We start from the raw sequence: 26,282 nt of genomic DNA, 5'->3' as shown, positions 1-26,282 counted from the left end.
ATTTTACTTGGATTCTGTGCGGTAATGCCTACTTAATTAGTCCTCTGTGAGATGAGATGTTTAAATAAAAAGATAAACCCAACAAGTCACAGAAAAAACCTGTGGATGTGAAAGACATGATTCTACAAAGAACTACAAATCCCAGAGTGCACTACGTCCGCCTCAGGCTGCTAGTTGCATTGTAAGAAAGATACAACCTATGCAAGTTAATTTACTTTAGAGCACTAAATCAAGTAAATTTTGAGTTTGAGACTTTTGAGTCGTGCTGTGACAAAATGCACCGTCACTGATAAAGTTCCCGCGTCTATGATTGGTGGGAAGGTGACGAGGCTTGTGGGTATTGTAGTAAGTGCTATGGAAACTGCAGTTAAAGTGGCTGAAAGCATTCCTAATAAACTACAGTTCCTGCAATTGCATTAGTACAACAGTTTTTTTAAAAATTAATAACAATGATGATGATGATAATAATAATAATAATAAGAGTGAGGCAAGCCACACACTATATGCATGCAGTATCATCCCTTTAAAAAATTTTAACCAGCTATTCCTCATATGTGTAATTTTTTAATACAGTACAGTGCAATAAATAGTACCTCCATACTGAACATTGTTCACTCCTACAGATTTTTAATTATATCATTTGTTACCTTCCACTGCCAATTTTTATAACATGTTAACATTTTTGGTGAAGCCAGCTGTGTTTTTATGATAATTGTCAGAGATTTTAATATCCACTTTAACAATCCTCAAGACGCACCAAGTAAGGCATTCATATCCATCAGAGACTCGGTAGGTTTCACCCAAATTATAAAGGGGCCCATACACTACCTCAACCACACTCTAGACTTAATACTGATCTTGGGTGTAGACATAGATAACTTAGCTGTTCTCCCCCAGAGCACAGCAGTCTCAGATCATTACTTAATCTCATATGAAATTCACTTTAGTGGTAATGTGCGTTCATCACCATGTTATCATGTTAAGCGGACTATAACTTCCTCCACAGCTGGCAGCTTTATCAGAAACCTTCCGCAATTATCAGCTTCTGTCAGCTTTCCATCTAATCCTATTGAGTAAGATATTATGACTAAGTTCTTAGAGGATACTTTTCAATCTACTCTAGATAATGAGGCTCCATTAAAAAGTAAAATAGTATGGCAGAGAAATCTTGCCCCTTGGTATAACGATCACACTCGAGCTTTAAAACAGACCGCCAGACAACTAATGCGAAAATGGCGTCTGACTAAACTAGAAGTGTTCCAGTCCGTCTGGAAGGAGAGCCTAATAGACTATAGAAGAGCTCTTACTGAAGCACGCTCAGCCTCTTTCTCCTCTCTCATAGAAAACAATAAGAACAATCCGACTACTATTTAGCACAATTTCTAAAGTAACAGAGAACAAAACAGTCACTGAACCCCAGATGCCATTAGCGTATAGCAGCAATGATTTTATGAATTTCTTTAGTGATAAAATCGAAAAAATTAGGCAGTATTATATGTAGTTAAAAAGCAGCTCCTGGTTTGACCAATCAGTGCTTCAGTAAATTGTGCTCATGATATAATTGATGATATTAACAAGTCTCTGTGGCGACTGTGAAGGTGTCAAGGAAAAATATGGACCCAAGAAATTCTTGTTACTTTTTATTGTTTTCATGTTTATTTGAATTATGAATATGATATTATTCTAATTTATTCTAATGTACATTGTGATAAACTCACTGCTGAGGTAGATTGTTTAATTTTTAAAATTTGCTTAGATGCCTAAAACTTTCTCACAGTACATATATATATATATATATATATATATATATATATACACATACATATATATATATATGTCTTTGTCCTTTCCGAAATTCTGTAAAGCTGCTTTGCGACAACATCCGTTGTGGCCTGGAGGTTAGGGAACCAGCCTTGTGACTGGAAGGTTGCTGGTTTGATCCCCTGAGCTGACGGGACATGACTGAAGTGCCGTTGAGCAAAGCACCTAACCCCCAACTGCTCCCTGGGTGCTGGGGATAGGCTTATGCTCTGGGGAAGTGTGCTCACTGTCCCCTAGTGTGCGTGTTCACTAGTGTGTATGTGGTGTTTCACTGTCAATGTCACACAGTTATTATCATATTCAGTTGTTATTATTAGTTGCCACTTTTGCTGCAGTGTTTCCTAAATGCTATTTGACTAGGGTTTCATTTGAATAGTTGAATATGTCGTTATTTCTTACCTGCTTTTTGCCTTAAACTTTGATCAGGTAGTTATTTGGCTCCACATGCTAGTTAGTTGTGCAACAAAATCTAATCAGTCCATGCGCTGCCAAGACCAGAGAAAGCAGGTAAGAAAGAAATATTTGTTCAAACAGTCAAAACCGTCCTAACTAAATAACCCTGCCACAATGGAGGATGACCCATAACACACTTTGTAATGATATCTTATTCCCAACTCCTATTGTTCACATGCCAGGCTTGAAAGCTTGTCAGATATAAGTAGGACATAGTGAAGGGTTAATCCTGTCTGTGTCATTGGTGTAAATTATTGTATTGTGATTCAGATGCAGACTTGTTTAGAGTGTTATTTGTATATTGACCCATGCCACTACCTACAGCTCAGTTATACTATATAACTAGCCTGTTTACAAGTGTTGAAAGTGCGAGTGCGGTAGCACTACAATATGTAATTTGTATGTTGGCTTTCGCCGTTCACGTGAGGTTGCCTGTTGATTGCCATTACAAGTTTGCATGAAACGGCACAATGACATTTGCCAGTGTGTTGGCTGTGGCCCCTCCTGAACTGGTCTGCCTGTCGTCATAGAGGCTGAGATCACCCATGTGGTTACTTCAGTTGCTTACACTCCTTTCAGATCAAATGAACTGAAAAAACTTAAATCATTACAAAGAAAGTGCTTGCTTGCCAAAGTTATTCTGGGTAGCTTGTTTAAGCTACAAGGGGAACCATTTTGGCAAGGCACAGATGGTTCACACAAACAGCTTGTTTGCAGACTTACTCTGGCACCGCCACTGGACTTGAGGTCTGGCCCAAATGAGACAGCAGAGAGGAGCACATAGAGGACATCCAGAATACTGTGCTCCTCTCCGCTGCCTTCGTTTAGTTAAATTAAATGTTGTTCTTTTACAGTTGAGATGTGTGAAAGTAACCTTTTCATCTATTAGCATGCTGGAAGTGTTTTGTCTTTGTCAGGTTACGTTTGCCTTTGGATGATCTGGCCCTCATTTCCCCTCATGTGTTTAGCACCCATCTCTGTTTGTTGTTTCAGTAAAGAGCATTTTTCTGACAGGAAATGGCAGATTTTGGGTCTCCTCCTGTACTGAAGCTACACTACTAAATATCTTAGTAGTTTTCCTGGCAATACAGAAATAATGCCAGTAATGAGTCATGACTGACATGAAAGACAGTCCAGAGCCTAATTTGTTTCAAGGGTGGAGATTTTGGGCAAAGCATAGTTAAAGAAAAAGTTGGCTAAATATATAGTTTGTGTCTATATAGTGATATTTAACTGCAGGCTGGAGACTTATGACAATGTCATTAAATAAGATATCCAGCATAACAACAAGGTTCTCTCTTGGTAGTATGTTAGCTATTATAAATAGTATGTTAGCTGTTAGAAATTAAATCAAATACTGAACAAAGGGCCTGCGTTCGAGTCCTCGGGCGGGCAACCAGGGTCCTTTCTGTGTGGCATTTGTATGGTCCCCCCTTGTCTGTGTGGGTTTCTTCACACAGTTCAAAGACAAGCAAATAAAAGATGCTAAACTGTTTCTAGATGTGAGTGTGTGTGAATGCGTATGTCTGTGCGTCTGGCCTGTTAAAGACTGGTGACCTGTTCAGGGTGTTCCCTGCCTTCCACCCAATCAGCGCTCCAGGCTCCAGCACACGTGACCCAGGAGGATAAGTGGCATAGATAACGTGTGTGTGTGCGTGTGTGAGACATAAGGTCAAGTAAGCTACTGTTACCCTGACAGGCTACCACTGCAGTAGTCAAACAGTGACACAACCACCCCACATTTTGTCCAAGCTGCTGTGGAATCAATATCATCAGATTGTACTGATGAAGATGGATTAAAAGCTTTAGAAACAGACCAATAGAGCTTTTGAAGCTGTTTTATTAAAACCCACCATAATAAAATATTCCCATTTCTATTGTGTTACAGTTACAGAGACTGCAATCAGATTGCCGATACAAATATATAAAAATATATAAAAATTGTGTTATTACTAGCAAAATCGCATTAAAAGATTTTCAGTAACACTCCTGGTGATGGAGGTCATCTGAGGTCATCTACACAAGCTAAATCCTCACTTGGTATGAAGCCTTTACTCATCTGACTACTACTCTTAAAATAGCCCTAATTTCTCTCGGTATTGGGATTTGCAACTTTATTACTGCCATAAATTCACTTTCTCACACTATGGTTACTAACACAAATGGCAGCTGTGGCTGAAATACATACATCTGAAGGTTGTAAGACATAAAAGTTGCCAGTTCTTTACTTTGTATTGTTGCAGCTTTAGGGTGAATATTTCAGTAAATATTGTTCGAGTCCTCGGGCGGGCAACCAGGGTCCTTTCTGTGTGGCATTTGTATGGTCCCCCCTTGTCTGTGTGGGTTTCTTCACACAGTTCAAAGACAAGCAAATAAAAGATCTCTGTTTTCTCTGTTTATATGGTGCACCAATACATTCTCGAGTAAAGTAGCTCCTCCTAGTGGAAAGCTTTGGGCATAGGCACTATAGGCATATTTGTTAACATACTACCAGTTGCTCAGTTGTACAAACTGGTCATCTATATGGCTGTAATATTTCCGTATTTTTAAGCAATAGAACACGAGAGGGTGTGTTATTGCGACATAACATCACATTTTATCGATAACACACGACCTCGAGTGTTCTATTGCTTTTATACAACAGTTAAATAAATAAAGTAAGCAATTAATAAACTGGGCCGTGAACGCGGCGTTTAACATGTTTTGATGTTCGCAGTTCCTTCCGCCAAATTATAGTTCCTTAACAAGCAGCTTGTTGCCACGTCAGAGTAACAAGCTCTGCCCACTCGCTGCACAGTCGGCTCCACACACAGACCAACTTTGGGAATTTAGTGTGGTCTCATCTTCAGAGTCTGACCAAATCAAATGTGATCTTAAAAGTATCCATTTTCTGTTTGTGGCAAAAAAATAAGTAAAAACGTTAAAATAGCTTGAGCGCCTCTTAGCAAAGCTGTTGCATAGCAACGGTGTCTCAGCGGAATGATACCGTGCTTGTGAAAGTCCCAGTGATGTTATGGCGAAATAACAGCACGGTTAGAACGCCTCTCAACCAATCAGCTTGCCTGGCCGGAACTAACTGTTGTATAAAATTGTTTGACTTAGATTTGGTCATTTTGCTAAATGTGCGATCAATTGCCTGGATTCATTTCATTTTTTAATTTCCAAACTTTCCATTCCTCCTTTGAGTGCTCTGGAAAAATGCTTCATGACGAATCGATGTGATCGTCATTTGTTTGGGATAGTGTAGTGGTTAACACCTCTGCACTTCTACACTGTAGACTGGGGTTCAAACCCCACCTGGGCAAACACCCTACACTATACCAAATAGAATCCTTGGGCAAGACTCCTAACACCGCCTTGGCCTACCTAAGTAAAATGATCAAATTGTAAGTCGCTCTGGATAAGATGTTACCTATATATTTAAAACAACACAGTTCTGTCAAAGTCATGCTGTTGAATCCATCCATTTTCTAAGCCGCTTCTCCGTCAGGGTCGCGGGGGGATGCTGGAGCCAGCAGTCTTCGGGCGGAAGGCAGGATACACCCTGGACAGGTCGCCAGTCCATCGCAGGGCAGACAGACAGACACTCACACCCAGGGGTAATTTAGCATGTCCAATTGGCCTGACTGCACATCTTTGGACTGTGGGAGGAAACCGGAGAACCCGGAGGAAACCCACGCAGACATGGGGAGAACATGCAAACTCCACACAGAGAGGACCCTGGCCGCCTGGCCGGGGAATCGAACCCAGGCCCTCCTCGCTGTGAGGCGACAGCGCTACCCACCACGCCACCGTGCCGCCCCATGCTGTTGAAATTGTTCTTTATTTAATTGAATGACTTTGAAAAGTAATTATATTGTTACTTTAATATAATGATCAATACGGTAAAATAGTAATTAATATAGTAATGTAATGCATATTTAAAGTAAACCTTCCCAAAACGCATTAGACTGACATCTGATTAGCATATTTCCACCGCTCCACTCTCTAAGAGTCGAGCGGAATCGAATGATTAGTTTAAAAGGACAGTTCGAGGGAATCGGTTCGCTAAACTGAATCGCACTTCCCATTCCTGCTTCATATGTAGTGGCACTCGATTCAGATAGTGAATCATATCTCTATAGTTCTACTTCAACAGAATCGATTCATTTAAAAGGACAGGTCGGCAGAATCGGTTCACCAAAGTGAATCGAAATTCCCACCCGTATAGTGAGGCTCGAATCACATAGGGAGACACATTTCATCTGTTCTACTCACATAGACAGAGTCGATTCGTTTAAAAAATCCCGGTCCAGAAGAATCGGTTCGCCAAAAGCTGACAGAAAAGCATTTGACAGGCCGGTTTAAACGTGGTCCCAGCGGCGCGCGCTCCTCTCCTGCCGTTGCTAGCCAACCACGTCACGACGCTCTCGTCGCTCGTCCCGCCCCTCCTAGACAGCGATTGGCTGCCGTGTGGAGCGCCGCGGCGCAGCGGCCCAATGGCGTGGCCGCTCCCCCGCCGCACTCGCTCCGTGTGTCAGGGTAGGTTGCGCGGGCCGCACGGCAGCCTCCGCCGGATCCCCCCAGCAGGCTCCTCAGGTGAGGCGTCGCGCTCACCAGCGGTTTCACTTTCTCCTGAGTGTCGGGGAACGCACTCGCTGTGAGCCTGGGGTTGCTCAACGCCAAACACAACAACCCGAAGCCCCCGCAGCACGGCACCATGAGCAAAAAGAAAAAGGAGTGGAAGGCGGAGAAAGGTAAAGGCATCTTCTTCTGCTGGACGCCGCACGCTTTGAGCTAGCTAGCCCCCTCTACTACTGTCAGTGCCGTTACTGCCCCTTCCGAGCCTCTGCCTGTGGCGGAATTAAATCAGAAATAAGCCCCTGACAGCTGTCTGTCTTCACAACCGACATAACACTGAGCTCAGAGCTCCAGAGTCACAGACTCGGGGCTGTGAACGTCGTGTTTACACCGTGTTAGCGAAGTTGCGAGAATGTTAACAGATGAATGTTGACAGTTGGCTTCCTATTCGCCTGCCTTCTTGCTCGAATTTTCCCGTTCCACCTTAAATGGTGCAGCGGCAGAGGCGCCAGAATGTAACTGCTGCACCTTTTAAGGTGGAACGGGGAAATTCGAATAAGGAGCTGACTTCAGCTTCGTTGCTGCTAGCTGCTTTTCTAGACTTCTCTCTTTCTCTGTGTGTGTGGAGAAGTCTGTGCTGGCTTGTGTAATTTAAGGGAACGGCTGCTTTCACTTGCTTCTGTTTGTGATTCGATTAATTACGCTAGCAGCGTGCAGGGCTCCGTAGGCAAACTGTCGGTTGATGAAGAGGAAAGCGAAAGAGTTGTTTGGCTGCTGCTGCTCATGCTCAGAACTTTGTTTTCGTCCACCTTACTGCTAATGACGACTGACGGAGTGACATACGAAGACTGACAGCGCTGTAATGTTTGCCACATTAGCTTTCAGGTGCTGCTATCTGCTACTCTGATGTGCTAAGAGGCAGCACCGCTCATAACCACCTTAATTGAACACGACGAACTTCATAAGTGTCTCCCATTGCAAGATCACGGTGTTGGGCCACACTCTGAGGAACTTGGTTCCTTATAGCTTTGTAAGGTATTGGTCAGTGAGACTGAATATCTCAGAGTGCCCATTTGTGAAAATATAGGTGTTTTTTTTAAAGGGGAATTCCAAAATCTCTGGAAAACCTTGCTGTTGGGACGAAACCACGAACCAATAGAAATGCTCCAAAACTCAAAATTGCTTGGAAATTAAATTCGTTTACATTGACTTCCATTATGAGATGAGAATGTTTCTTCCTTCTCCTGCAAAGTTAAAACTTTTGGAGATATGAGGTTTTGTACGGACTGTGATGATAACTAAAATCATTATGATGTGAACTCTGTTTTAGAGAAACTTTTCTAATTGAGAATTGCTCACAGTGGTATTGATGGTAACCAGACGTCTGAATGCCTTTAAAAGTTGTGATGTACTGCAATGCAAAATCATTCCAAAGGAAAAGAACACATTTTTTCAGATGTGCTGCTGCTTTATTATCAACACTACATATTAATACTCAGAAGGTATGTGTGGGTTCACTGGTCATTATGAATAGTAAACAAAGGGCTGTTTTTGCCAAGAGCCAGTTTCTGCTGCAAGGGCCTTGGCTGCCAAGGGCCCCCTTACAATCTCCCACTGTCTGTGCAGCACTGCACCACTCCCCCATGCTGCACCTTGCGGGTTGTGGGCCCACATGGTCCCCCCACGTTGCCTCTTCGGGCTGAGCCCGGCCTAGTGGGTTCTCATGTCCCAGGGGAGATAGGGGACATGGAGTCTGAATGAACCCTGTTCAAAATCTCCATTGTGGAAGCTGCCAGGCCATAGCTTGTAGGTGCCTGTTGGGGTGGTAACTCGAGAACCCCCAGGTGGACACCAGTGGTGAGGGAGGCCATCAAGCTGGATGGCCCGAAGGACTCCTGACTCAGCATAGAGGTACCAACAGGTGAAAAAGGTGGCAGCCACAACGGTGGCAGAAGCAAAATCCAGGGCGTGGGAGGAGTTTGGCGAAGCCATGGTAAAAGATTATTTGTCGGCTTCAAGGAGGTTCTGGACAACTGTCCAGCGACTCCGGAGTGGTCGGGGTGGCTGCGCCCCAGCTGTATTCGGCAAGGGTGGAGAAACTCTGACTTCAAATGAGGATATTGTTGGTTGGTGGAAGGAGCACTTTGAAGAACTCCTTAATCCAGGAGAAATGTCTCCCTCACAGGAGTCAGGGCCGGAGGCCTCTGGTGTGTCAAGCTCCATTTCCCTGGTGGAGGTCACTGAGGTAGTTGGCAAACTCTTCAGTGGCAAGGCACTGGGGGTGGATGGGATTTGTCTGGAGATGCTTAAGGCTCTGGATATTGTGGGGCTGTCGTGGCTGACACGCCTCTGCAATATTGCATAGACCTCTCGACTGTCTTGAGAACGCCTCAGTATCCCTCCAGAGGAGGAGGTGACGGAGGAGAGGGAGGCCTGGGCCTCTTTGCTTAGGCTGCTGCCCCTGTGACCCAGACTCGAATAAGCAGTTGAGGATGGATGTATGGATGGATCTTGTGGGAGGTCCTCTGGGAGTATGGGGTACCGGGGCTACTACTCCAGGCCATTTGATCTCTGTACTCCCAGAGTGAGAGCTGTGTTTGTATACTCAGTATTAAGTCGGAACCTTTCAGTGTTAGCGTTGGGCTCGGGCAGGGTTGTGCCCTCTCTCCATTCCTGTTCTTGATATTCATGCACAGGGTGTCAAGGCGTAGCCAAGGTCAGGAGGGCATTATGTGTGGAGGCCGGAGGGTGGCGTCTCTGCTATTTGCAGACAATATTGTTCTTTTGGCTGAATCACATGGATGTCTCCAGTGCTCACTGGAGCTGTGGGTAATGACCGAAAGAATGAGATCACGAATACAAGCAACGGAAATTAGCTTTCTTCGCAGGGTGGGTACACTCTATTTGATAGGGTGAGGAGCTCAGAATAGAGCCGCTACTCCTCCGCATTGAGAGGAGCCAGCTGAGGATTGAACCAGCAACCTTCCGGTTGAATTATGCATAAATCTTGAAGAGTTAACCTTTATATCGAACATATTCTGTATCAGCTAGAACAGCCTGTTGGACCTCATCCTCACCAAAGAAATTGGAAAGTGGAGCCACACCTTCAAAAGTGGTGGGACAAGATTTAAAGAAGTTTGTGCGTTTAAAATCTGTCGTCATGTCCCCATGTTTACCAGAGCAAGTTGTGCAGGTTTCACTGTTTTTCTGCCCCAGGACTCCCACATCCCCTCACCTGAAATTGAGTTTTTTAATTGGTCTGTTTGTCTGTTTAGATCCGATCATCTGATTGTTTCTTCTACAGCAGGTCGCATAGAACGAAAGTCTGGGTAATCTAGAAACAACAGAGGGTACAGGTATGGTGGAAAAGCATTAGATGTTGGGGTAATCTGCATTACAAGTAGACCATGGGGATGTGGACACCAAGGAGCATGTCTATTTTAAGGATTAACAGCAGTTTAAGAAGTTTAGAAAAGGGCAAACAAAGAGGAACTACAGGGAGGGCCTGCATGTAAGTTAAACTGCATGGTCAGATGTAGAAATGTATGGCGTGTGGGAGATGAGTTTGTTATATTCACTGTTCTCCACTGTGGGGGTAAAATAATACATGCAGACAGTCACTAACTCTGAACACATTTAGTATTTAGTGTTCTATTCAAAGAGATCTTACACTGTATTTTTGTTTTATACATATGACAGATTTGTTTTGTATTACTACTATGGCTAAAAATATATAATACAAAACACAGTTGGTGGAAAAGCATCTCATACACTGGAATAATACAGTATATAAATGTTATTTTAAATAATAATCACACTACACAAATAAATCACTCTATCACCCAAAAGAACATCAAAGACATTTTAAAAATTTTGCATTTTATTCTTTTGAGTCCTAATTTTAACACTATAAAGTTTAATCAGTAAAGGGAGCAGTGCACTGCTTCATCTCACACTCAGGCTAGGAGAACAGCCGTTTGCTCAGGAGCTGCTGAATGCTGCAGTTTCATTGGCTCCTTAACAAAATATGTACGTGGATTAGGGTGTGCTTTATGTTTATTCTTAATTTTAAAAACTCAAACTACTTTTAGGAACTGTGTGTGTGTGTGTGTATATGTGTGGGTGGGTGTGTGTGTTGCTGTGGTATCCCAGGTGGTTGTTAAAGTGTTACTTGTATACAGGTATGATGGTGACATAAGAGGAGTGACCCAAAAACCCTGGAACTCTAAGCCAAATCTGAAGTAACTTTTAGGGTGCAGAGTTTCAAAGTTGTAGCTCGTAAGCTGTAGGATGAGCAGCACTGCAACTCTTTGACCATAGAAGAAGAAGAAAACAAAGAACACTATGTTGAATTCTTCAAGTTAACTTAATGAGTGATGGGCTCGAGTTGATGACATTTTCTCTGCAGTACTGTACACGGTTCTGCTTTTGGCTTTTAGAAATAACCAGAAACTTTCTGATGATTCCACCTGTTGGGCATACAAGTGTATCATGGAAGATTTTTTTTTGTGTGTGGGTTGAACTTTGAGGTGTGTCTGTGTAAACTGCTTCTGATAAAATGAAACAAAGGGTAAATATTTAATAGAGTCACATGTCCGTGTATTACAGTGCGCTAAACTCGGCTAATATCATTGAACTATATGTGTCATAACAGGGAAATGCTTATTTGCAGTCAAGCCGGAAAAACTATTTATTTCAAATGATTGCAGTAATCCACATTGGTATTCGTGCCCTGTTGTCTCTGTGTGCTTAACTGCTTGGTTAGCTAGCAGTATCTTCAAGCATGATAATGAATACCAGCATGAATACAGACTGTTTTGATGATGATGAACACTTCTGGAGCAATCATGAACATTTGTAGTGTGTGCAAAAAGTGACTCAGCTCCCACTTTTGTAAACTTTGATTGGTAAACTGTCTAAAAGAAAGCTTTATGTGGGTTGTGGCTGCATCCACAATGAATAAAGGCTGAAAATGCATTTTACTACTGATTACATGGAATTTTTAATTGTTTTTTTTTTTTTTTTGGTTTTAACTCCACAGAGCGCTTACTCAGTCTTGGACTGGAGGAAAGACGTAAAGAGTACGGAGGGAACTATGTGACTTTGGAGAAGATAGCCACCTGGAGACGACATGGCAAGAGTACAGGTAAACCCTGCTTAAGCTAAATATTGTGATTATTACCTTACCAGTGTGTAAAAGTTTGTGCACAGCTGGCCAAATAATATATTTTGTTGATTTAGGAAGTCAACATGACCTCTGCGGCTAACTATTTTAGAAATAACATGTATCTGCAGATGTTAATGCACAGTGGCTTTATGTTGGGATAACTTAAAACTTAATAAAATTTGAAATTGTGGGCGATGCAAAAGTTTGGTCACTTTAAGTACACTGTGAGTACTTAGTCATGCCATCACAGGATATCACAGCTTGCAAACGCTTTTTTTAACTGTCTAAGACTCTTTCTATTCTTGTTTTGGGACTTTGGCCCATTCTTCCTTTCAGAGCACTTCTAGTTCTGTAATATTCTTGGACTATCTTGCATGCACAGCATGTTTAAGATCTGACACTTTTAAATGATCAAGACTCTGTAAGACCCACTCCAAACACTTTAGCTTGCATTTCTTGAAATAGTTCTTGGACTTTAAAATATGCTCGAATTATTGTCCTGTTACAGAAGGCAGTGTCTTTTTACCTGCACTTTTCTGACTGACTGTCACATTTGCTTCCAGAATTTGCTAGTATTTAGTGTAAGCCATACTCTATTTACCTATACGGTGTTTCCTGTTCCACTCGCTACTACACAACCCCAAGGCCTAATAGATCCACAGCACCTGTTTCCAAAATGCCTCTGGTTTGTCTAGATGTTGTTTTGCATGCTTCAGATGTTAACGTTTCTGATGAGGTCGCACATAATATTTCCTTCTGTTGACTCTTTCATGTAAATCATATAGTGCAGAAATGCTGCACAGTAGAATGGTTCACCCCCACTACCATGCAAGCTTAATCTTCCTGTGTGTCTTTTGCTGTCATATGGGGGTTTTGCTTTGCCTTACTGGCCACCTTATAAGGAGTTATGTCTGACAGTTTTCTTGGTCTTCTAGATCTTGTCTTGACTTCCACAGCTCCCCTTAACTGCCATTTTGTAGTGACATTTCAGACAATAGAGACCACAAACTGCAAGCGCTTTGATATCTTTATAGCCTACTCCTGCTTTGTAGGCATTAATTAGCTTCATTTTCAGAACTTCAGACAGCTCCTTATAGGTGCCTAATGGTTGCTAAGTGTTAGCGCAAAGTTGATTAGAGAATTAGAAGATTTAGAGAATTTATTAGATTCTGAACTTTCATTACCTGACAGTTCCTAATGATAATTCTTGAACCGACTAATTGGTCCTAACCACTCATTTAGGGCTTGAGGCGTCAATTCATTTCTGAGACTTTGTGGCACATGCCACAGCTATTTTTTAAGTTACTGAAATACAAGTAACTGTGCATTAGCGTTCACAGAAAAATATTTAAACAAAACAGTTTGCTGCAAAGGTTGTTTGTCGCCCAAACTTTGCATACACCTGTATAGAGCCAGTCACTTACAGAATGAACAAGAAATAGAACAAGGTTGACCTTGTTCACATGGATAAGCATGAAGACTTTTACAACAATGCTTCATTTATCTCACATCAATGGATATTGCAGCTAAGACATCCAGGTTTTTAAAATTATGACTTTGTTGCAGAATTACTGCTGCTACTGATTTTTAAAAACATTTTTCTGACCTTTTAACTAAACCTCAGGATTAACTGTTTTAACTGAACTAATTTCAGGTCTCATTAGACTTGAAGAAGGGCTTCATACACAAAATTACTTAGACTATTACAAAGGGGAAAAAGAGCCAGTGAACATTTTCCTGGAAAGTGTTTAATCAGTGACTTTGACCTCAGTTTATATTGTCTTATGGGTTATTCTCACTTCATGATAAATGCTGGGACTGTATAAAATTAAAATGACTAAAAAAAACTAAGCCTAAGGTCCGTGTACCTTCTGTTCTCCAGTATTGAAAAATGGCAAATAGGTCAATGTTGGTTATTGATTCTGTTATTGTCAGTTGAAAAAACAAGAAATAGCTTTCTATTTTTTGTAAAATTTACAAGAAATAGAAAGTTTTAAACATTTTACAGTTTCACAGACTTATCATAAAATCCAGTCACAAACATCAGTAGAATAAGGGGTTGATTTTAACTGATTTGAATTAACCAACAATAAACTGCAGAGTGCACCCATGGTCTCAGGAGCTCAGAAGTCAGGCTGTTGTGGTTAAAAATTATGAGGACAGGGAAGTTTGAGCATTAGTGTTGAAAAAGTCAGCCTAGATCTGGCATTATTCAAGGATTTATAACATTTTATATCTTTTACTTTCTGTTAGCATAAAAACTGCACTGATATGCAACACGACTTCCGCCATATGTAATTTCCTGTGTTCATCTTTGTTCATAGTGTTCTCATGAGAATGTGGTGGTGGCGCTGTTGCATGTCAAATATACAATCGCTTATACAAAAATTAATATAGCTGACATCAGAACCACAGGCCTGATTGCTGTGATTTCTGAGCTTCCATATGTGCTCTCTGCATGTTTTTTTCTGCTTATGATGGAAATTGTAACATTTGGATCATTAGAATATGACCCTTTATTCCATCGCCGTTTGTTTGTTATTTTGATTTTGTGAAATTGTAAAACAAAACTTTCAATTTTCCCACGGACCATACCAGAATCAGAATTTTTCTATAATTTTTCTAAATGAAAATCAAATGAACAGAGGGTACATGGTCCTCCTAAAACCCTGAATTTATTTAATTGATGTTTTTATTAAATTGATGTATTTATTAAATTGATTTTTTTGTAATATTTTCATTTTTCCAGTGTAATGCACCAAATTGCCATTACTGCAACGCAATAAGAAAAAACTAATGTAAACTGTGTAATATATATGAAAATAACAAACTGTAATTTTCCTTTATCTTATTTTATTGAACTTTTCCCCTTTTTTAGTTTCATAACCAGAATGCTTTTGTCTAGAAGACCAAGTAAACTGTCAGATAGAACTCATTATATGGTGGCCAGTAAGGCAAAGCAAAACCCCCTTATATATAGTAAAATATAGTATACACTATTATCACATTGCAAGACATTGACAGTCATTGAGGGTTTTTAATTTTATTGTTTTGGGTCATTTTTGTAGAGTTTACAAGAAAGATGTTCAGGAATTTAACAAAAAAGTCAAAGTAGCATAGAAATTGGTGATGAGAAACGTATATGTGTACACATAAAGAAAATTAAAACTTGTGTGTCATATACAGAGTTCCAGCTGATTGTAACTGACATCCAATTTAGTTGAATATTGTTCATCAGCATGATGATTAAGTTACTGTAAATGTTTTTGGACATAATTCAAGCAATTATGGATATGGCTGTTTTGTGAGAATGACCCTTATGCTTATTTTTGCCCAAAGGTGCCAAGATTCTTAAAGCTAAAAGCGGACGCTTCTCTAAGGACTGTATTCTGGTCTCAGTGCTCTGAGGCTGCTTGAACTAAAGCACTTTTTGACTGTGCATGAACAAAGTTTAACTAAATTGAAGGTAATGAGGAAGAGGTGGGGAATGCGAATCCTCAAAAATCACCTTGCTAAATTACTATTAGATGATATTATGCCAGATGGGGGAAGTTTTGTAACTATCAAGAACATGTGTATGTGACCTTCAAACCCCTGAGTTGGTTGTTTTATACGTTTGTATGAGTGCGTCAGGCATATTTGTGAAGATGCTGCAATCTGTTGTTGTGCTGAGTTTCTGTTTATAAAACACTGGAACTTGCCTTCATTTAATTTTTAGTGGGGAACTAAAGGCCAGAATCCAGGACAGTTAGTGTTTCTTTTTCACGCCTTCAAGAAAACCTGGCAATAAACTAATTAGGGGAATCGTGTCTGAGCAGGAAATTCACCACACTGTGCAGGAATCTGTGCCCCTAACCCTTATCTGAAAAATAGGTTCTTTTAAATATTGGCCATTTTCAGTTTTTTGTCTGTAATGCTTATGAAAGCGTTTTGTTTTCATTATGATTTTTTGATGCACAGTTTTCAGAGATTTATAATGGACCAAAAGAGTATTGTATTTATTGTATTTGTTTTCAGGAATTGGTTATTGTGTTGTAGTGTGGTGGAATATGCTTTTTTTTTTTAATGTTTTAGTTTTGATTGACTTTTTTCTTGTCTTGCTTGTTTGTTAATTTGTTTTTGTTCATTCATTGTTTTTTTATTTGTACATTATTATTATTTTCTTATTGTTTTTAATAATTTCCTTATTTCCATTTCATGCCTTTGTTTCATGACCTTTTATTTACTCATGCTGTAAATTAGGGTTCTCCATCAATGCATGCAGAGATGAAATAAAGTTTTGAACTGAATTGAATTCAATCGTATTGATATGTAACGTAAACTAGCAATTCCACTCATTTATTTTCATAGCAAGGGGCAGTTGTACCAGCTATACTTAGGTTCAGACATGAGCTATGGAACCACATAGATACAATCATATGCAAATTTTTGGGCGAATTATGTGTTTTTACTGATTTTCTAAGTGAAAAATCTGTTATAAAACTACAGAGGATGTTATTATATTATTTATAATTGCATAATTACTATTTATTTGCTGAATTTAACATGTTTGGAAAAAGTAAAGCACACCAAGTTATGACACATTTAACACTGGGCAATAAATAGTGCCGCTAACAAACTTACTTTGCAGAAAAATGACATTTAAGTGTTTTCTCTGTTAAGGATGTGTGACTTAATTTCACTTAAAAATGAAGAAAATATAACTTCACCAGGGTCTTTTCACATTTTTTGTATGCGATTGTTTCACAGAGAAGACAAACACATCATGCAAATAAAAATGGCTAATTTGGCTAATGGCTAAGTTAATTTTTATCAAGATAAATTTACTGGTAAATAAATTCTGGTGTTGGGTCAGTTTGACAGATGTCATTAAAAAGCTACACATTTGAATATTGTGAGGAAATATATATAAAAATTGGGTGTACATGTTGCATTTTATTCATTTCAGTTCTTTGTTCTGGATACATTTTTCAATGGAATGCAAAAATTAGCACAAGCTGCCATCCTTGTTTCCATGGCAGCATCGTTATTGCTTGGTTATGAACTTATTGTCATTATCACATGACCACATGAAGTAATTTTTTTTAGGTAGATCTGGTGAGCCACTTTTTATGGTGCAGCATTCTTAACATGAACACATTACTTAGGGGGGAAAAAACTGTATTTGGTTTGGAATATTTACATGATGTGGAAGTTCTTTGAACTTTAAAAAGGATCACATTCAGTTTACAATCCATTGAAAGGTTCTTTGGGGAAACGAAAGTGGTTCTTCTGTGCCGCCACTCCAAAAGACTCTTTTTGGCACCTTCATTTTTATGTGTGTAGAATGAACACTTCCAGATATAAGACCCGCAACTTTGTTTTCAGGTATTTAAGAACTACAGTTCTCCAAAAGGCTCTTGTTAGTTTTTCGCAGCGTCTACATAGCTACTGTTTTAGTGAAAACAACCTAGTGTTGGTTTATAAGCCCAGATATGAGCTCAGAGCATATTACTGACCAAACAGTTTTCATTAGACATATGATGGATGCTTCACTAAAGGCTAAACAGGAGCCTCTGAAGTTGTGTTGGCCATTTTGGGGGAAATATCTGAATTTGCATGTAATTATTTTCTATAAATTAAATAAGCTCCAGGCCTCCAAGTTTAGCACAACAGTACTTCGGTCTTGAGGCTTGAAGTCAACATAAACCAGTAATCGTGATGTCTTTACGCTCTGTGACATATTTCCGAGTGAAACACAGTATCAGGGAGGGAATTTGAGCTAGCTAAGCTTTTTTGAGTAATGATATGTGGAGGTGGTGAGAGGGGTTAGGTGCCTCACCGGCACCCGCGTGCACCCTCGGACATGCCTCTGGGGCAGTCGTGGGCTGGAGGTTAGGGATCTGGCCCTGTGACCGGAAGGTTGCCGGTTTGATCCCCAGGGCTGACAGTCCATGACTGAGGTGTCCTTGAGCAAGACACCTAACCCCCAACTGCTCCCTGGGCGCCGTGGATAGGGCTGCCCACCGCTCCGGACAAGTGTGTGCTCACTGCCCCCTAGTGTGTGTATTCACTAGTGTGTAGTGAAAGTGGTGTTTCACTTCACGGATGGCTTAAATGCGGAGGTGGAATTTCCCCAGTTGTGGGATCAAAAAAGTATCACTTACTTACTTAATATGAAGTTTTTGGTTGTTGGATATTATTGTTTTTTTCCCTGCCCACTGGTGGGACAACTCAAAAGTTGTTTTAGAAGTGGATAAAATTCCTTACATTTTGATGGATGATTATGGTGAAACACAAATTTAGTTTTTTAAATGGTGTGATATGCACTGTAAAATAAAGTTAACATACTGGTAGCAGAGTTGCCAGGTATTACTGGAGTTGATATTTACAGCACTATAATGTTTGTTTGCAGTAATGACATTGTACTGTATTTTTAAATGCAGTGCAAAAGCTGTAGTTTTACAAGACTGCATGCTGGCAGTAGTTTGTTACTGCAATCACCAATATAGTCTATTCTCAGTACTCTCTCTATATAAATATTATAGCTGTATTAAATTCACTATGGGAAAGTGAATGTACATCACTGCTAGCTTGGTGCTAACATGACATTACAAATCTCCCTCTATATATATAGCTGTATAGTATAAAACTTACTCAAGGAAAGTGAATGTACATCACCGTTAGCATGGTGCTCTCATGATATTACAAATCTCAAAGACCAAGTCTTATAGCTAGCTGAAATTAGCATTGACAGCAGTAATAATCAGATACAGATACTAAGAAAAAGCATATTTACAATGTTAAAGTCTGCTGTATAATGATATATTTGACCAGAAAAAATAACTTCATGAGCTCACATGAACATGCAAAGCTAAATTTTATGTTGGTACACATCATGCTAGGTAAACTAGCATGTTGTCAGATAGCTATCTTAGCTAGCTAGGCTAAAGTTTACTAAGTGGTACAAAAATTGTCAGATGTTAATGGATCTCAGCCAGTTCTTCTCATGTTTAAAGAAAGGAAAATGGAGAAATTGAATTGAAGACAGTCGTCCATTACTTTTGGTGTTTACAGTAAAGCTGTTTACTGTGCTTGTTTTAACAGTATTGTCACAATAACATTACAGTAGCTATAAAACAAGATGTGTGAAACAGTATAATCTGCTTCTACTGTAAATGTTTTCCTAAAATATGGCACTGGATGCTATATTAAGCTCATTTAAAGTATCATACTGCCTTTAGAAATGACAAATTATTATTTTTTGTTATGTATTGTTTAATATGATCACATCTGAATGAATGAGATAAAAAAGTCCTGTTTTGATTTCAGCTTGACTTTAATGCTGAATGTAATGTTCCAGACACCACTGAATAGTCCATTTTTATAAAATTATGGCTTTGTGATTTGAAATTCTGAAAGTCTTCTAAATCCAGATTTCAATATAAATGCTGAATTTTTCAGCCCTGCTCGGGAGGCAGGATTGCTGCCTAATACACATTCTAAAAATAAAGATTTCAGAATGGTTCTTGACTGGAACATACAGTTCTAAAGCCTGTATTTGATATGGAACATTTACATAATATGGAAGTTTATAAACTTTAAAGGTTCTTCTTTTATTGCCTCATTTACAAAAAAATAATTATTTAAAGAACCATCTGTTGAAAGTTTTTTTTTAGGGAACCGAAAGTGCTTCTTTTATGGTATTGCTCCAGAGGAACCACCTTGGCAGCTATATTTCTAGTGAGTGCACAGCCGACAATTATACAGGCCCTTCGGGTCAACTTTGCTAGAGGAATGTGATGTTTAGTCTATTTTCCCAAAACATTTGGTGATGGAGCAAAAGTCATGCAGAGCAGAGGATTTTGCTGTTGGGGAATGCCAATAGAAGGCCATGGCAGTGATTTGGTGTCAGCTGTTAATGATGGTGTTGCCCTTTTGTCCCCTCAGTGCAGAGCAGCTGGTTTGGGTTGCTAATTTGTTAGGCCACTAGTCTTTTTAATTTAAAGAATTTAAAGAAACTAAGGTGGCTCTAAGGGCACTGAAGTAAATGAATAATTTTGCATGCCTCTATCTGGAATTGCAAATGCTGCCCACCTGGGTATGCGACTGTTCTCTTGCCATGCTTCCACATCTCTTATAAAATGCCCAGTAGGTTTATCCCAGGCTGCACAATCATTTTATTCACAGTTGTGATAGTAATAATTTAATGAAATGCCTTCAGGGTTATGATATAGGCTAATATGATATTTGAGAATCCATAGCAGTTAATGAACAGATGAAAGTTGATATGAAAAGAGTTCTTACTAATAAGAGTAGTGCATATTTTATTAAGATTTCAGGCATAGCTGTAGGCTAACTCTTGCAGGTTGCCCTGGTGTTAGCAGGCTAAATAATTCAGTAGCACAAGGGAAAAACTTTATCAGCACAAAGTTGTACATTTGAAAACATGTTTGGTTTTTCAAATTTACCCAAGGTCCCTTGGTCAATGTAGTTTTTCATGTCAGATGAAGGGCTTGAGTAACAGAGCTAACACTAACATTAAAGATAAATGGTGGGGATGCTTTGTCTTCTTAACAGGTTTTTTCTAATCAGTGGATGACACTAGTTTCTCAGGGTGGCATTGAAGACAGTGTTTTCATCTTTTCTGGTTTTAGGTAACGTTAGCTTGAGTTGTTAGCCTTGTTAATGATTGTTAATTATTGTTACAATAGTTTTATCACCAAGGCTTGCAATTTATAAAGCCCTTGAACAAACCCCTGATTTTCTTACTGTTAAATGTAAGTTTCCTGACTGTGTTATAGGCTTTTGTGAGTGTTCGGATGAATCAAGACATTCTCACCGACAAATGTCAATAATTTTGGTTAAAATAACGCAGCCTAATCTTTATCCATATCACATTAATTGATCACCAATAGTTTTAATATATCGCAAAGCATATCACACTATGCTGCAATATAATAATATGCTAATATGGTATTTTGTCCATATCATGCAGTCCAAGTAACCAAAACTTAATTTTTATTTTTTTAGCATGTGATTATTGTTAAATTCTCAGTAATTACCCAAGGTAGTCTAGTCCACTCTAGTTGCTGTGATGAAATGATGCTACCTGTGAACACACTGAAGGAGACCTGACTCAACTGATCAGTTTTATTCGGTTGGTATAATTCTACCCCCTAATCAGTTACCCAATTCATTTATACGCTGTCTTTGAAATTTTCACAAGCCGGACATAACAGAGAGGATGTATTTGGGCTTGGAAGAGGATTCTTCCCAGAAACGCCCACCATGTGGCTTTGCCTGATGTCACATGCTTGCTGCTGAATGCGCTGGAGAGAGAATGAAATCAGAATATTTGGAGAAGGAAAAGGAAATTATGTAATTGTACAGTGTGAAGTACGTTTTCCTTCCTTAGTGGTGTAGAATATTAATGTGTTCATGATGATTTGACAGAGAACCTGAAAGGTTGTATGTGCAGCTATGCATTTGTACTGTTTAACACACCCATATGCACAGTTGTAGATTCCAGTGTTCTATTGTTTGCTCAGATTTGGTTTATTCTAAACAGTTGCAGACCTAATAAGACTAAGAATTAAGAAATAGACAGCTGGTGGTCAGGCCTAAAAATAAATGTATACAATTTTCCCCTAACTGTAAATAAGAAATTATTTGTGCTGAAGCATCCTAATTACATAAAATTTCTAGAAAACTTTACCTTGACTCTCTCAGATCCTCTCTGAGGTCTTAAGAGAGAAATATGGCCCCTGGTCTCACTTTTTTAAAAAATATATAAATCTACTGTACTTTGCTTTGTGACAAAAATGTCTATTGCAAAAAACAGTATTCATGAAGAAATGTTACAACTGATTTTAGCTATGCAATCTTTACTATTTTTGTAGACAAAAGCATGCATACAGTGCCAGAAACTACATAAGCAAGTCTTTTTGATATTACTTAACAACTAGACGTGGTTTGAGGCGATGGTGTGATGATGTGTAGTCTGTGTAGTCAGGTTGCACAAAGCCATTACTTGTTAGCTACATAAGCCTCATAACTCCAGTGCAAAACTAGAAAACTATATTTAGAGATAGGATATAATTATGAACTTAGGAGCTTTGTTCTGTAATAGCTACTGTCCTAAATTTAGTCTAACTAAAGTTGTCAGGGTGACTGAACAGATAACGATGAGATATCAGGGCAAGTTTCCTATCTATTTTCTGAAGTTAAGATGTGAGAAGGTCAGGATTTTAAAGAAACATCTGACAAAGAAAAATTTAGACAACTAAGCAGTTGTAGACATAATAAGATCGAGGAATTAAGGAACTGTACCATTCAAGTGGTGGTTGGGCCAGAAAACATTTATGTAGCATATTTATGTAATTTCAGGCAAATCCTCAGGAAGGGCTTGTTAATTAGCATATTAGTTGGATTAGGTGTGTTGGGAGCAGGGCAAACTCTAAAATGTGAAGGGCATGGGGTTCTACCAGACCAGGGTTGGGGACCACTAATATATGGCATAACCTGTATTTTTCTTGTATTTTATTTATTCCCTGAATGCCACTTATGCTGTTTGTGGGGATTTATGTCCCAAAAACATTTTACACAACCATTATCCAACCACTCTCTTAGCATGAAACAGACTGTTTTTGTTACTGTGCATTTAAGACTAGTGTATATATAAACAAGCCTTCTTTTTATTGGCAGACTTGTATGGTGCCTCATTCAAAAAGCAGTCTGGGTTGAAACACTTCTTATAACTTAAAAGAATAGGTGGATTATGTAAATGACTTCAAATATCTTGGGTCAACCATCCAGAGCAATGGACAGTGTAGAAAAGAGGTGAAGAACAGGGTGCAGGCAGGATGGAGTGGGTGGAGACGGGTGTCAGGGCTGATGTGTGACAGAAGGATAGCAGCAAGAGCGAAAGGGAAGGTTTACAAGACAGTAGTGCGTCCTGCTATGATGTATGGTTTGGAGACTGTGGCTCTGTCTAAAAGACAGGAGGCTGAGCTGGAGGTGGCGGAGATGAAGATGCTGAGATTTTCATTGGGAGTGTACAAGGCTGGACAAGATTAGAAATGAGCAGATCAGAGGGACAGTGCAGGTGGAGCAGTTTGGAGATAAAGCCAGAGAGGCCAGGTTGAGATGGTTTGGACATGTGTTGAGGAGGAATAGTTGATATATTGGGCAAAAAATGTTGGAGATGGAGCTGCCGGGTAGAAGGAGAAGAGGTAGACCTCAGAGAAGCTTTATGGATGTAGTGAAGGTGGACATGGAGATGGTTGGTGTGAAAGTAGAGGAGGCAATGGATAGGGCAAGATGGAGGCAGATGATCCGCTGTGGCGACCCCTAAAGGGAGCAGCCGAAAGAAGAAGAAGAATGAGTATCATCATAAAAACAGTAAATTCAAAACTTTTCATATGTGCACTGTATGTAGTGGACAGTGAATTATATATGTTTTGAAACGTACCATTTACTTACCGTTCCCATTCACCGTTGAAACTGTTGTAATATGTAACAGTGTTTCCCAGTATTTAAAACCAGACTGCAGTCGGATCTACTTCTGCAGTTGGTTTTGCTGGCAGTACTGTTGAAGCACAGTAGGTGGTAGTAATGACTTCAGTGCTGCCCTGTCTGACAGGCCGCAAGATAATCTTTACCTACCCATTTTCATTAGTGCTTTTTACTGACAATATACTACCTGCATCCTGCCAGCAACTGTGCTTCAAGTGAGAAGCTGGTTCTGTCACACTGGAGTCCCAGAACAGCTGTCAGATTAATCTCTGTCTTTGCAGTTCATTTCAGTTCAAAGAATTAAAAGACTTGTTGAATTCTGTTTTAACACCTTTCGGATGTGCTTTAACTGTTGAGGCACTGATTTCAAAAGAATCGTATAGTATTTTTTTGTTTCTTTGATGAAAGATGAATCCATGTTGATAGTTATTGATTTTTTGTGTCTATGTGATCATTTTGGAAGTATAGTATCTTTATGTTTATATTTTTTGCATTAATAGACAATCTTAGGGCTGCTATGCATGGATTTAATGGGCTTTCTAGCCTGAGACTAGTGTTTAACATGTTATTTGTCATGTTTTGTGGTTCAGCATTGTTCAACATTGCATCCTTCAGCCTCATTGGTTAGAGAGAATTCACGACTTTGTATTGTTTTCGTATTTTCATTATTCAGTGTTCTGTCGCTACAAAACCCAGCATGCATTAGTGTTTCCAGTGCTTGGGCCATAGGGGAAGAAAAAGAGTGACTGGCTCTCCTGGCCTTTCAGCTGTTGCTCACCACCCACAAGCATGCCATTGTTACAGATTGAATGCTGAACATGCCATGTGTGTGAATGGTGTAGATCGGTAGATTTTTAAATTTTGGTCCATGCTGTCAACAAGTAGAATTCTGAAGATGAATCAGCTTCTCCTTTAGCAGGTTATGGTCTATAGTACATGGTATAGACATATAGTAGTTTTACACACGTGACACGTTAAAAAGTTTTTTGATTGTTGATTTTATTTTATGATTCTTTCCACATTAGCTTTTAAAAGGTTGTACAACAATAAGAAGTATAAGCAAGACAAACAGTTACCCGTTATTTTTGTTTAAGTTGATATAGAACTAAGGTGCCAAATAAAGGGGGCCTGACAGACCTGGGACCTCTTTATTTATATTGGACCCTCTGCATGACTCAAAATCAAAACAGTTTACTCACCATTACCATTCACCTTTGAAACTCTTGTAATATGTGACAGTGTTTAAAGACCAGACTGCAGTTGGACTGAAGCACTGCCAGCAAGCATTACTCAAATATTATACAAACATTCAAGATCCCTACAATACTCAACGAATCCTGACTGCTTGCCACTGATCTAGAGGGTATCAAATACATCTTTGGTGCTACGTTGCATTATGTATTTTGTATGAATCTCAAAGTTTTTATTTATTAAAGAAATAATTCTGAATTAGCAATCCAGCTATAACACAGGTAAACACACCCATGTAACCACGACAAGTACTTTTTTTTATTTCTTTCACCTTGAAGACACAGCAGAGGTTAGTTTGTTAGTCTTTAAGTTTGACTAGTTGGCAGTCTTGAAGACATTGTGTATTTTAAATGCTTTCAATCAAATAATCAGTCAATCAGCCTTTATTTCGACTTGGAAGTATGTCGAGGGTGACCTTCATTTGCAGTGTAGCTGAGCAAGTTTAGAAAGGGATTGAAAAAAGTTCAAATTATATTAAATCAATTAAAACAAATGAAGATGAACAACGCAGACTAACAACAACTAGATGAACAAAGAAAATAAAAATTATAATTTTTATTAATTATAAATAAATAAATAAATAAATAAATAAATAGAGACAAAAGCACAATACAATTTGTAACGAACACAGAACAAAAAAAACATAGAAGACAATAAAAACTAAAAAAATCTTTGCAAAAAAATTATTCAGGAAAACAGAACAGTAAAAGAACTAACATCAAATGAAACACTTGGAAGCTAAGTGAAGGTGGAGTGGAGATTAGAGATTAGAACTTCAAAATGATCGAGTGACACCAGCAAACAGAGCTTTAGAGTCTCCTGTAATGCTTTCTAGTTCGCTGGTGCTCTGTAGCTGAAAGCAGATTTTTCCAATTCAGTAAAAACTGTTGGAACCTGACAGACTGTACTGTGCATGTCTGTAGATTACATCACTGTAAACAGGATGGATTGTCTCCACGATCCTTTTTCTACACATTAGGATATGAAACTGTCACTGGGGTAGAACCCCTCTTGTCACTGGGGTTTTTCGCTCAAGGGTACAGTACCTTTAGTCAGGGAACATAATTGTACCATAATATACTGAAATTATATTTTCTGAGCTGTACTGACTCCACACACCCTGTCTCATCTCCAGGTTTGTTATTTTATTATTCCTTTTTAAAACATTAGGTTATGAACAGGTAAAAATACATACTTTTAACCTGGAAAAGCTTATTTAAAGTACACAATTAAAACCACTGTTTTACTATTGCGGATTCATTTACGTTGTACCTTGATAAACGAAAAAGTACCTGCGCAGTATCTTTATTTCTAACAGTGTAGTGTGCGTTGAGAAACAGGTCTTTCAAGTGTCCAAGCTATTGCCTACATTTACTGCCTAGCTTGATAATGTGATAATTGATGTGATATCATCCTGTTATATGCCAAGATATTTATATTCAGTGACCCTCTCAACACTGGATACTGAAAAACAGCATGAATTTACTTTCTTTCAGAGCCAGCTGAACAATACAGAGTAATGTTGTCTGCATAC

At 39.2% G+C, this 26,282-nt stretch overlaps 1 protein-coding gene across 1 annotated transcript in view; it reads left to right on the top strand.

Moving 5' to 3' along the window:
- Window positions 1–6,795: 6,795 nt before the first annotated feature.
- macrod2 (mono-ADP ribosylhydrolase 2) overlaps window positions 6,796–26,282 on the top strand; it is a 1,076,631-nt gene continuing 1,057,144 nt past the window's right edge. Inside the window, exons 1-2 of the mRNA XM_037538560.1 lie at window positions 6,796–7,010; window positions 11,876–11,980. Of these exons, the coding sequence (XP_037394457.1) occupies window positions 6,974–7,010; window positions 11,876–11,980 (142 nt within the window). The 5' untranslated portion in view covers window positions 6,796–6,973. The remainder of the gene's footprint in view (window positions 7,011–11,875; window positions 11,981–26,282) is intronic.

The sequence above is a fragment of the Pygocentrus nattereri genome, chromosome 5 (assembly GCF_015220715.1).
Source record: "Pygocentrus nattereri isolate fPygNat1 chromosome 5, fPygNat1.pri, whole genome shotgun sequence".
In the NCBI taxonomy this organism is placed as follows: Eukaryota; Metazoa; Chordata; class Actinopteri; order Characiformes; family Serrasalmidae; genus Pygocentrus; species Pygocentrus nattereri.
The sequence above is the reverse complement of the archived record's forward strand: the minus strand, read 5'-3'. Positions and strand labels throughout refer to the sequence as shown.